Source organism: Anomaloglossus baeobatrachus, chromosome 11 (assembly GCF_048569485.1).
Source record: "Anomaloglossus baeobatrachus isolate aAnoBae1 chromosome 11, aAnoBae1.hap1, whole genome shotgun sequence".
NCBI classification, from domain to species: domain Eukaryota; kingdom Metazoa; phylum Chordata; class Amphibia; order Anura; family Aromobatidae; genus Anomaloglossus; species Anomaloglossus baeobatrachus.
Window position 1 is genome coordinate 111,482,570 of NC_134363.1, and position 13,707 is coordinate 111,496,276.

A 13,707-nucleotide genomic window follows, 5' to 3' on the forward strand; every position below is an offset into this window, starting at 1 on the left:
TATTTGCAAATTAGCTTTATATTGATTTATTTTAGGTTCATTACCATCTCTTTTAGCTTATTGATCTCCTTTAAGTGGATACTACAATATTCCCTTCTGTTACACATGTACCCCAACTTAGGCTGGAGTCACACGTGTGTGTTATTTGCATGAGGATTGAATCTCATGGCATCACTTGGACTGGCCGCTGCCTCTCCTGAGAGGAGCTGCATAGAAATACATGGAGCTGACCTGCTCCTGCCTGGAGAGCCGCCGGTCCGAGCAATGTGATCCTCGCGTGAGTCCAGCCTTACTTGCTCACTTTTGAGTATAAAAAATTGGTCCAGTTTTCATCCAGAAATGTTGGACAAGTGACAGATATTCTCAGACTGTTCTGGGCCACATCTGATTTTACGTGCCTGTACCCAACCGCTTGCTGTAAAACATTCTGTTTTGAGGAGCAACACAATGTAAATGAACCAGCTCGGCAGTGGTTTTCTCCAGATCGCGTGTGTCAGCACAGAGCTAATACAAAGAAGGGTGCACTAAAGGATCGGCTGTTGCTTATAAGGCGCGATTGAACCTGGGTATACATTAAAATATAGACTTTATTAAATGACATGCTAAAAACATAATCGCATACAGCAGCGCTTGTTTTCTGTTCTCAATCGCAGCCAAAAACACGCATCCGCCAATGATAAGACAAAATAAAAAATCACTTTGTAACAAAGGGAAATTCTTCAACTGACAACACTGCAATATTCAATAACGGAAATATCAATGTGTATAAGGAACAGGTGACATGAGGATATACTGTACATGAAGACACCAATACATGTACAGTCAACATGTGCATCTGGGCCTGTATATAGATCTAAATATCTGTGGAATCCATCATCATGCCTAATTAATTGTGGGAGCAAATATCTCATCCACATCATTATTTGCACTTATTGCAACTTCATGTATGTGGGCTGCACCATCAGAAAATAAACCTGGAGATTTTAGAAGACTTAGAACTCCAATTGTGAACTCTTTTCTGATGCAGCTAAACATTTGTCTATGATACATGGAGAAGATATGAACCTACTATATTTCTATGGAATGAAAGTCACCAAACTTATATGGCTCTGTTCATATTTCCATCTGTCGGTTATGTTTTAGGAACACGCAAACGGAATAAGTGACCAGTCACATCAGTTATGCCAGTGTTCCCCAACTCAAGTCCTCAAGAGCCACCAACAGATCATGTTTTCAGGATTTCCTTAGTATTACCCAAATGATAATTCTATTATTAGTTTAATACTAAGGAAATCCTGAAAACATGATCTGTTGGTGGCTCTTGAGGACTTTAGTTGGGGAATACTGGGTTATGCAAATAGAAAGACATGGGCAAAAGTTGACTATTATCGCCTCTCTTTGGTGTCTACTTTTTAGAATGAGAAAAAAAGTCCTGAAAGCCAACATTTTTCTTCTGTTTCACAAAATGGGATCTAGGTGAACTCCATAATAATCAGTGGGTCTCTCTGTTTCCATTGGCACAACTAATGCAATGGATCATTTATTATGTATCTGGATTCATGAAAGTGAAAGAGACTAATGGAATAGACAAGCGAAATGTAGAAATGAACGTGTGAACAGAATCTTAGATTAGCTGCTTGGATAAAGTGCATTGTGAACTGTTTAGGATTTTACATTTGCACAGCTCCTGACTGAATTTACTAATAAAATGTATCTATTATAACATTGTGTGGTGTCCACACTGGGCCAGCAATATGCATATTTTGGATTTTGGTTCTCCGTGAATAGGAATCTATGTTTCTTAAAGGGAACCTGACACCGGATTTTTATAATACTCACCTAACAGTCAGTGCAGAGCAGAAGGGTCGGATGGGTGTCTCCGCTCTCCGAGTCCGCGCCTCCTCTTTCAGCCATCTTTGTCCTCTTTCTGAAGCCAGTGTGGATGACGTTTTCTACGTCATACACACAAGCCGGTATTGAGGTCCCATGCAGGTGCACTACAATAATTTGATCTGACCTACTCAGGGCAGATCAAAGTGCGCCTGTGCAGGACCTCAATGTCGGCTTGTGTGTATGACGTAGAACGCGTCATCCACACTGGCTTCAGAAAGAGGACAAAGATGGCTGAAAGAGGAGGCAGAGACGCCCATCCGACTAGTCTGCTCTGCACTGACCATTAGGTGAGAATTATAAAAACATCCAGTGGCAGTTTCCCTTTAAGATCATATTCAATATATAGGCAGCACTTTAGGTTTGCAGCGCTGTAGTTTGGGTAGTTTGGGGTTCAAATCCCACCTATTTCATTTGCAAAGAGATTGTATGTTCTCCCCGTGTTTGTATGTTTTTCCTCCTGGTTCTTTGGTTTCCTCCAACACTCCAAAGACATACTGATAGGGATTTAGATTGTGACCCCAAGTGTAGTTAGTGATGATGTCTGTAAAGTGCTGTGGAATTAAATAAGCCCTAAATAAGCAAGAAAAATAAATAAATAAATAAATAAATATACACATTGTTACTTTCAGGAATTACAATGTTGCCACTCTTAGATTTCTTATTGGTTATGATGTGCAAAGTGATTTTTTCCTTGTTCTTTCATTGGTGAATATTAGCTTTGATCAATCTCTTATCCTTGTTTTTAACATGTCATTTAGTAAATAATACAATTTTATCTTCTTCTTGGCCAACTTTTGGAAAAACCCAAAGTAATTCTGACAACTCGTCGGTTGGTTTTTGGCTGACCATCAAGAACAAACTTTCATTTTGGATCACATTTCTAAAATGTATAGTCAACCAAAAGTAATGACAAATTGCTATTTTCCGTGATGACTCCTGGGGTAATTATAGAGGGGAAGACGTAGAGGTGTTGCCGTATTTCATCACCAAATCTTATCTAAGTCCTGAATTGTTACTTTGACCAATCTGATAATGAGCTGACCCTTCTAAAGCACATGTAAGTGTGTGAAATGCATTTCTATGATTGGCATAAGAAAAAATTGTTTTTGGAGAATCATGTGAACCTGCAATGTAAATTAGCCATACATCCACATGTTGGTCATCACCCCAGGTAAGAATACCTAAGTTCGTTCTCAGACATACGCAATAAAAATAAAAGGCAAGCCCGCCTCTGGCAGTTTACCACGACAGGGTGGTGTGTAAAGGGGGCAGGCTGTACAAAGTGGTAGCATTTAGGAATATAGTTAAACTGCAATTGTACTGGGTCATCGGGAGGGACGTGCAGGGTCCGGTTACTCTGCAGCCTCAAACATACTGCTCTTTAGGGCAGACATATGGTGCCCGGGAACCGGCTGGAGCATAGCAAAAGGTAGATTCTGGAGCTTTTCTGGAGTCCTGTAAGAAGAATGAGAGGGGCACATAGCCAGGATGTAATTGGTCTAAGTAATAATCCTCCTCATGGGCACATCGTGTGTTCAGGAAGTCACGGGATTCAGGTATTTCTGGACAACGCTCTCTATACATCTGTAAAAGAGAAAGGAGACATGTTGATATACATCGTGGAAGCTTCAGTTTATTACTGTGGTGCAGGATTAAGTTTCATTATCCTTCAGTGAAATGTTGAATATGATGATGGTATACAGAATATTGCTGTGTTTCTATGGCTTTCCTGACTTCACAGTGTCACGAGTTACTGCCTACGTCTGATTACAGATATTCTCTTCTTGGCTACTATTATCTCTTTAGGGAAACCAGTACAAACAAGTGTCTAACTGGTGATTATAAGACCCCAGTTGGTGTCTAGACAACATTATAAATCATCTTTGCAATATTTTTTTTCAGATCCAAGAAAACCTTTAAATGATTTCCCTTCATGGTAAGTTGAGAATTCGAGAACAAAGCTCCAGTGTGAAATACTACTGTAGACTGTATTCTCCAACACTGAGAATTCTTGAGGAATATGGTGCATAATACTGACAAACTGGTATTTATGGAAAAGAGGAAGAGGTGGGACACCATAAGGGCACTTTATTTATTATAGAGGAAGAGGTGTGACACCATATGGCCACTTTATGTATTATAGAGGAAGAGGTGTGACACCATAAGGGCACTTTATGTATTATAGAGGAAGAGGTAGGACACCATAAGGGCACTTTATGTACAGGAGTTTATCTGCATCTTCAAGGTCTTACTGATCTGTGCCAGTACAAGGCACGCAGGTATTACATGGTGAAGGCCGATGTATAATGTCATGGATGATAAATGTGTGACTAAATAATCAGTATTTTGCACCTGTTCTGCCTCCATTATATATGATTGGAACCATTTATTCGTAAGTACAGCCTTTCTTTTTGTAAGGTATTTGGATTCAATGTCCTTTTCTGTGAATTGCTTTCAAATTTTGGTCTTGGGACCCACAATACAGTGAAGATCTTGGATGTGGGTTTCAATCTTGTATATTTTATCCAAAGTATCAAATAATACCTTTTTTTTTTCTTGGCAGGATGCAGCCAGGCCATGGGATGTTTGAAGGGCAAAGTTGGCTGTTTGCAATTGTGTACATGATCTAATAATAAAGGCCTCACCAGTAACCTGACATGATGCACATGATGCACTACACATATGTGTGACTGGAGTTCTATAGAAGCCTCATCCATGTGCATTTGTAATACTGAGAAACCACCCTCCCATGGGTGATAGGGGTGGCAGTGGTTGTTCATCACTATTTTATGCCTGTGCTCTGCCCATCATTTATCATTGGATTGTGTATCCTGCAGTGAAGTGGTATTGTAACCCTGTATTGGAAGCATGGGCTCTTTATCAGTGATGTGTTGTGGATTTGATGCCATTGTCTATGTAGTGCTATTAGGCTAGTTTCTGCTCTTGTTGGAGACCAGTTTGGTTTTGTGTTGAGTTCCCATTCGTAGGGAACTTAGTATTGTTCTTACTAAGATTGTGTCTCTAAGATATCTTTAGGGGTGGCATATTTTTGGGGGGTGGCTTCACAGTTCCCTATTAAACAATGTAGAGCATTTTTTGTATGAATTGAAAGGTCCAAAATTGGCCAACAAATCAATTTCTATGAATGAGCCTAAGCACGTAGTCCTCCACCAATGGAGTTCTTTGTAGAATCGAAAATTATGTATATGAATATGAATATATTATATGTATATGAATAAATATGATAAGTATGATGGACACAATCATTTCCCTACTGTCATCTGCAAAGTTTTCCTCGATGGGCAGGAAAGGAACCATGAATCTTATTCATCTATTTAATTTGTTTGCCAAAATGAAAGCTGAGCTCTAATTGAATGCTGTGAGCAGCAAAGACAATTTTGCTGCTCGTGGACAGTAAAAGAATTATCTGAGAATGCTATAAAAATAGCTGCTGAGACATATTGTAAACATCAACCTGTCCTTGTAACACATCAGGAAAGGTTACGCCTGAAGAGACCTCTATCGAGACTGACACCTGTGTCTCAACTGTCAGAGGAGCAGCATTATGACCTGATCTGCTCACTCAACCATGAAGTATGGCTGTAGGAATAGAAATATAAACTTGTCCCCAGCAGAATAGGCTATGATTTTCCTCTTCTGTGCTCAGTCAGTCTCCATGTCTTTTTATAAACCAACCAGACTGACAGAGAAGAAAGTGTTTTGTTTACAAATGAGTAACAAGACTGACTGAGCGTGGAGGAGGAAAACCATTGCCCATTCTGCTCACACAGCTGACGTTCCGGTCATGATGCTGCTCCTCTGACAGTTGAGACACATGTGTTAAGCTGTAATTCTTTCAGACTACAAACTGTCCTGACATGACTAAAACAATCTCCAGATTGGAATATGTCACAGTGACCATTTCTATAATTTATTTAATAAATGAGGCCCAACTATTCTGTTCTAACCACACAAGGAGGTAATTGAGTCTGTTTATCGTGGCCCACTCTGTATATGGTTTTTGTATTGGTATAATGAATTGACACAATGATTATTTTGCATGTGATGCATATTTTCATTATTAATGTTACCTGGTAATTAGAATAAATTGTTTCCCTTTGGGGGTTTGACTTGAAACATATCTTTGCGGGATGATGTATGGAACAGTGTGATATGTTTTGGCACAAATGAAAAAAACAAACAAACGAGAGGTCTTTAACATCTATCTTCTGTTGTTCATGTAAAGACTGGATGGGAAATGGGACTGATTAACCTTTAGGCTGGTGCTGTTATTTTTTTTCTTTACCAATAAAATATTCATTATGAACGCCCTTGAAATCCATTTATCCCATGGGCAATCACTTATTTATTAGTCATCTATCTGAAGACTTGGCATATTTTATGACTGTGATGTAACTTGGCTATTTAGACTAGTCTAATATTATAGATAATGATGAGAAAATGATGGAATTATGGTAATTTCAGTAAGTTTTCACTTGTTTCACTGACTGTTCAGGATATTCAGGTCGATTTATATATATATATATATATATATATATATATATATATATATATATATATATATATATACAGTTAGGTCCAGAAATATTCGGACAGTGACACAATTTTCGCAAGTTGGGCTCTGCATGCCACCACATTGGATTTGAAATGAAACCTCTACAACAGAATTCAAGTGCAGATTGTAACGTTTAATTTGAAGGTTTGAACAAAAATATCTGATAGAAATTGTAGGGATTGTACACATTTCTTTACAAACACTCCACATTTTAGGAGGTCAAAAGTAATTGGACAAATAAACCAAACCCAAAAAAAAAATTTTTATTTTCAATATTTTGTTGCGAATCCTTTGGAGGCAATCACTGCCTTAAGTCTGGAACCCATGGACATCACCAAATGCTGGGTTTCCTCCTTCTTAATGCTTTGCCAGGCCTTTACAGCCGCAGCCTTCAGGACTTGCTTGTTTGTGGGTCTTTCCGTCTTAAGTCTGGATTTGAGCAAGTGAAATGCATGCTCAATTGGGTTAAGATCTGGTGATTGACTTGGCCATTGCAGAAATCTCCACTTTTTTGCACTCATGAACTCCTGGGTAGCTTTGGCTGTATGCTTGGGGTCATTGTCCATCTGTACTATGAAGCGCCGTCCGATCAACTTTGCGGCATTTGGCTGAATCTGGGCTGAAAGAATATCCCGGTACACTTCAGAATTCATCCGGCTACTCTTGTCTGCTGTTATGTCATCAATAAACACAAGTGACCCAGTGCCATTGAAAGCCATGCATGCCCATGCCATCACGTTGCCTCCACCATGTTTTACAGAGGATGTGGTGTGCCTTGGATCATGTGCCGTTCCCTTTCTTCTCCAAACTTTTTTCTTCCCATCATTCTGGTACAGGTTGATCTTTGTCTCATCTGTCCATAGAATACTTTTCCAGAACTGAGCTGGCTTCATGAGGTGTTTTTCAGCAAATTTAACTCTGGCCTGTCTATTTTTGGAATTGATGAATGGTTTGCATCTAGATGTGAACCCTTTGTATTTACTTTCATGGAGTCTCCTCTTTACTGTTGACTTAGAGACAGATACACCTACTTCACTGAGAGTGTTCTGGACTTCAGTTGATGTTGTGAATGGGTTCTTCTTCACCAGAGAAAGTATGCGGCGATCATCCACCACTGTTGTCATCCGTGGACGCCCAGGCCTTTTTGAGTTCCCAAGCTCACCAGCCAATTCCTTTTTTCTCAGAATGTACCCGACTGTTGATTTTGCTACTCCAAGCATGTCTGCTATCTCTCTGATGGATTTTTTCTTTTTTTTCAGCCTCAGGATGTTCTGCTTCACCTCAATTGAGAGTTCCTTGGACCGCATGTTGTCTGGTCACAGCAACAGCTTCCAAATGCAAAACCACACACCTGTAATCAACCCCAGACCTTTTAACTACTTCATTGATTACAGGTTAACGAGGGAGACGCCTTCAGAGTTAATTGCAGCCCTTAGAGTCCCTTGTCCAATTACTTTTGGTCCCTTGAAAAAGAGGAGGCTATGCATTACAGAGCTATGATTCCTAAACCCTTTCTCCGATTTGGATGTGAAAACTCTCATATTGCAGCTGGGAGTGTGCACTTTCAGCCCATATTATATATATATAATTGTATTTCTGAACATGTTTTTGTAAACAGCTAAAATAACAAAACTTGTGTCACTGTCCAAATATTTCTGGACCTAACTGTATATATATATATATATATATATATTTATATGAGTGTGTGTGTGTGTGTGTGTGTGTGTTTGTGTTTTATAAGTCAGATGTTAACTTAGTGGAAACTAAAAGACTCAATTTGTGCTTTTAGCAAAATCTTTCAAATGTTTTTAGAAAATATTAAAGGAATATTGCTACAAATGTAGAAATAATGTCTTAAGAAGTGCAAGGAACAATAGAGGGTCAAATGTAAAACTCACTACCTGAGTGTTAGGGGTACTTTGCACGCTGCAACATCGGTAGCCGATGATAGCGATGCCAAGCGTGATAGTCCCCGCCCCCGTCGCACATGCGATAACTTGTGATAGCTGTCGTAGCGAACATTATCGCTACGGCAGCTTCACATGCACTTACCTGCCCTGCGACGTCGCTCTGGCCGGCGACCCGCCTCCTTCTTAAGGGGGCGGGTCGTGCGGCATCATGGCAGGCAGCCAATAGAAGCGGAGGGGCGGAGATGAGCAGGACGTAAACATCCCGCCAACCTCCTTCCTTCCGCACAGCCGGTGGAGGCAGGTAAGGAAAAGTTCCTCGCTCCTGCGGCTTCATACATAGCGATGTGTGCTGCCGCAGGAACGAGGAACAACATCGTACCTGTCGCTGCAGCGAAATTATGGAAATGACCGATGCTACACCGATCACCGATTTTCAACGCTTTTGCGATCGTTTATCGGTGCATCTAGGCTTTACACGTTACGACGTCATTACTGGCGCTGGATGTGCGTCACTTTCGATTTGACCCCGACGATATCGCAGTAGCAATGTCGCAACGTGCAAAGTACCCCTTACTGTTCCACTGAAGAAAATAGGTTTGACAAAACTTCAAGGAACTTATGAAAAATGATTTCTAATGTTTTTTATTTGCACATTATCTACACTATTACCAATTCAAGACCTGACAGATTCTTTTTAACAAATTCAATTTTTTGAAGGGACAATAACTGCCAGCTATGACGCTATGACACAAAACAGCATGTTGCAAAAAAATGTATCTGTCATAATTGTTCAGTCATGTGACATAATTCAGTAATGTGAGAGTAAGCACCTAGAGGTAACACTCAGATAACGCTCTCAATCTTCCGACAAGTACAGTCTGCCATATACCTTTGATGGAAAGCTTAGAATCAGAAAATCATAGAATGGTAGAGTTGGAAGGGACCTCAAGGGCCATCGGCACCAACTCCCTGCGATGTTCGTCAATATACAAGTGCACAGTGACATGTCGCCCATTGACTCTCATTTTTAAAAAATTAATTACCACACAGTATACATTTTTTTTCCATTGTTAACTATGCCTTTCTTTATAGAAATAACTGGTCTTCTTGTGTGACTGAGACCCAAAGGACAGCCTTTTGGCCTCTCTTAGATAAATGGAGCAAAAGTACAACTCGTCCCGCAAAAAATAAGCCCTCATATGGCTATATAAATATAAAAGTTATAGGAGATGGGGAGGAAAAATCGAAAATGAAATATCGGAAAATTGCCAGATGGTGAAGGGGTTAAATTTCATGAGAATAACTTAATTGTGAATCAAATTTCCTGTTAACTGTGTGAACATTCTAATTTTGCTTGATACGCTCATCTCTACTATGGATACATTTGATGTATACACTAACAAGAAAAAAGGTAACAATGTTTTTAATTTTTTGTCTTTCAGGCTCTATATCTCACCATCCACTACAGCTTTAAGTGTGAGACTACCATCATTTTATAGACAGTCATCTTGGCTATCTCATACATAAATTTGACTTGCAACTATTTAGCATATGATTAGCTATGCAGATTCTTATCATGTCAATGCATTATTACTGTTTTGTTGGTAAAATTAAATGTAAATTTGTATTATTTTGTTAGTATTTTCTGAATCCACATCTGGCTTTCAACACTCCCTAAATCCTTCTGGGCCCTCGATCAGATTCAATCATGTCTCAACCGAAATCTGATCCCAGGTTTCTTCTACACATTCCCAATGTTGGTGCATACTGGTCAAATGACATGGGTATGTATACAGGTTTTTCTTCAAATCTACCCACACGTTTTTAATGGGGTTGAGGTCTGGGGACTGTGGAGGACAACCCAGTACCTATACTTCATTGTCATTGACCCATTTATTTGCCAGCTCAAAGTATGCTTCGGAGCATTGTCCTACTGGAAAACAATTATCATCCTTTTCTTACCCATAGTACTCAAGTGTACTAAGTATCTTGTCTTGTAGGATACTCACACATAGAGTATGGAGACCACTATCAATCCTGGTCAAGTATCCAACACCTTTAGCTGTGAAACAACCCCATATCATTGGGTTTCCTCCAGCAAACTTCACAGTTTCTTCAATTTCTCGTTCTGTTAGCCCCTTCTCCTCTTGTTTCTTCCAGACCCATTTGAACCTATCAGAGCCTAGTTTATTGACTATCATCTCGTCGGTCCACATCACCCATTTCCAATCTTCTAATGTTCACTTTTCATACTTTTTTTGCTTGCATGGGCATCAGTAATCTCACTAATATGAAGCATACGAGCCACCTCCACTGCCATGTTTGTCGCAACAGAACTGATAGACCTTGTGATGTGCCGACTTGTTGACTCCGATATTTTGCTGGGACGTACAATTCTTGGCTTTTGAATGAATGGACGGACTTCATTTTGTATTCTTCCAACTATCACATAATGAAATTTGGCAATTTTCTAGGCTGAGAGACCGCTATCGATGAGCTGGATGATGATGTTTCTCTTTTCTTGGGAAATCTTCTTCATGGCTGCTCATTGATTCCAACAAATGACCTTGAGAATCAACCTAATAACACACTGAGCTATAAAGGAATGTGAGAACAGGTTGCAGTTTATATTATACCGGAAGAAAAGGTTTTGTACCACAAGGAGCAAAACAGTAACAATCTGCATAACTAATCATAAAGTAAATAGAAGCAAGTCAAATTTATCTATGAGATAGCCAAGATGATTGTCTGTAAAATGAAAGCTCAAAAAGCTGTAGTAGATGGTGAGATATGGAGCCACAAAATCAAAACTTTTAACCATTGTTACCCTTTTGCTCATAATTGTACATTGGGGGAAGTGAGGTGGTGAGACTGGTGATCAAGTGTACCTTTCTATGCAATGAATTTCTAACATGATAAAATTAAAAAGTGAAAAGACTCTGAAATAATTATTAACCCTGTCCATTTCGGAATGGTAATGTTTGTAGCAATGCCAGTTGACAGCCCACAGGTAATTATTATTATTATTAGTATTAGTATTTATTATTAAAAGTATAATTTATATAATTAAAGTGGTTCGCTTTTGCTACTGTTTGTTAATGACAAAAAAAGCTGTGAAAGCTGTAAAACAAATCCAACACTATATGGGTATGTGGACATGACGCCTTTTTTACATTTTTCAAGAATATGACGCTTCAGGAAATGCCGGCATCTGTTTTCCTGAAGTGTTTTTTTGGGATTTTTTTTGTCACTTTTGTAACACTTCTTATTACCGGTAGGTGTTTTGAGCATTTCTCCAGCATCTTGGATGCGTATGTTCAACTGGCCTTTTCCAGGTGTCTTTTTAACTTCATTCAAGCATGGAGAATTCACTAGTGGTTTATGAAGCAAAAACAAAGCCAAAACTCTCAAAAAGATGCCCGGACATCATACAGGCAGCTATTGAGCCTTCCTATTGTCTTTTATTAGAATGCATCTTCAGTGTAGAAAATCCCTGATAAATGATCAGTTCACTTCCTTTAATCCCTTGGGGGTCGTCGGAAACATAAAGTAGTTAAAAGACTCTCAAAAGACTGAACATGTGAACATCAAGTGTCCTTGCATGGAAATGAATGTTCACTCTTTTGAGTGTTTATTCAAAGCTCTTCCAGTTGAGATTTGATAGCAAAATCTACTGCAAAATGACACGGTGCGGACATGCCCTATTGATACCACTAATCACACCGTTACTGGCCTATAACAGGAAGCGTATACTGTGCACAATTATGAGGCAATTTGTATTGTTAAGGATTAAATGTCAATCCAAAAGGTTAATAAACCTGAATATTTAAGAAAGTAATTGTGAGGTCTTGTCTTTCTTAGGAGAATATCTGTGTGCAGAATTATTATGCAACTAAATGAAAAACTTATATTTTCCAATCTCAATTGTTTATTTTTAGCTGGTAAACTAAGAATACTTTATTATTCAGACTACAAGATGCACTTCGTCCCCCAATTTGGGAGGAAAGAGAGGGCGCGCTTCTTATGGCCTAGATGTACCTGTACGCTGTAGGGGTTGGGTGGGTGGTGAAGCGGGGTCACAGGAGGCAGGAAGCCATGGCTGTGGCAAACACATGTGCCTGCTGTTAAAGAAACTTAATATTCACTGCTCCCCACATCCATATTGCCACACACCTCTCAGCAATAAAGCCAGCGCCGAGAGGTGGGTGCGATTATGAGCGTGGGAACCAGTGAATATTATTTTTCTTTAATAGCTGGCACACTTGTTCATCAAAGCCGCCCACTTACTGCCACTGCTGGGCCGATCGTGTGTCCTCTATTAAAGAAAATTAATACTTACTGTTCCCCACGCCTAGGATTATGAATATTAATTTTGGATTAGCCAGCAGCTCAAGTCGGCATGTGACTGACATCATACACTGCCCCACTTACCCACAAAATGTAGTTGCCGGCATCAGAAGTGGACACCATGTGGTGGGGGAGTGGAGGAAGACTATTAGAATCATTTTTTTTATGTGTGCGGTATATGGAGATCATATATACCAGGAAGGGGATTAAATGTACCAGGATAGGGGATAAAAATACCAGAATGGGCCAAGGGGACATGAGGACATATATACCGGGATGGGGATCTTACATACCAGGATGGGGTTCATATATACCAGAATGAGGGAACTATATATCAGATAATGCCATCTATTTTGTGAAGTCCACCAGTCCCTCCTGCAGGAAAACAATCCCACAACATGATGCTGCCCCAGTGTTTCTCAGTTGGGATGGTCTTCTTAGTCTTCAAAGCGTCTCCCTTTTTCCTCCAAATGTAACGATGGTCATTATAGCCAAACATTTAAATTTTAGAATTGTCAGACCATAGGACATGTCTTAAAAAAATTAAGGTCTTTTTTCCTGTGTGCATTTGCAAACATTAATCTGGCTTTTTATGTTTCTATTGGAGTAATGGCTTCTTCCTGGCAGAGAGGCCTTTCAGCCCATGTTGATACAGTACTCGCTTCACTGGGAATAATGACACAATCTTACCAGCTTCCGCCAGAATCTTCACAAGCTGTTTTGCTTTTTTTCTTTGGTTGAAATGCACATGTCTGACCAAAACACGTTTATCTCTGGTACACAGAACCTTTCTCCTTCCTGAACGGTATGTTGGCTGGATATTCCCATCTTGTTTGTACTTGCATATAATTGTTTGTACAGATGAATAAGGTACCTTCAGGTATCTGGAAATTGCACCCCAGGATGAACCAGACTTTTTCAAGTCCATAGTTCTTTTCCTGAGATCTTGGATGATTTTTCTTGACTTTTCCATGATCGTAC

General features: G+C 39.5%; 1 protein-coding gene across 3 annotated transcripts in view; it reads right to left on the reverse strand.

Annotated features, from left to right (window-relative positions):
* Positions 1–2,137: 2,137 nt before the first annotated feature.
* The window catches only part of NECTIN1 (nectin cell adhesion molecule 1), a 437,281-nt gene continuing 425,711 nt past the window's right edge, over positions 2,138–13,707 (reverse strand). Inside the window, exon 9 of one of the 3 annotated variants that reach the window (XM_075329184.1) lies at positions 2,138–3,477. In XM_075329184.1, coding sequence (XP_075185299.1) covers positions 3,259–3,477 — 219 coding nt within the window. In that variant the 3' untranslated portion in view covers positions 2,138–3,258. The remainder of the gene's footprint in view (positions 3,478–13,707) is intronic. The other 2 variants (XM_075329186.1, XM_075329187.1) reach the window with 2 other exon arrangements.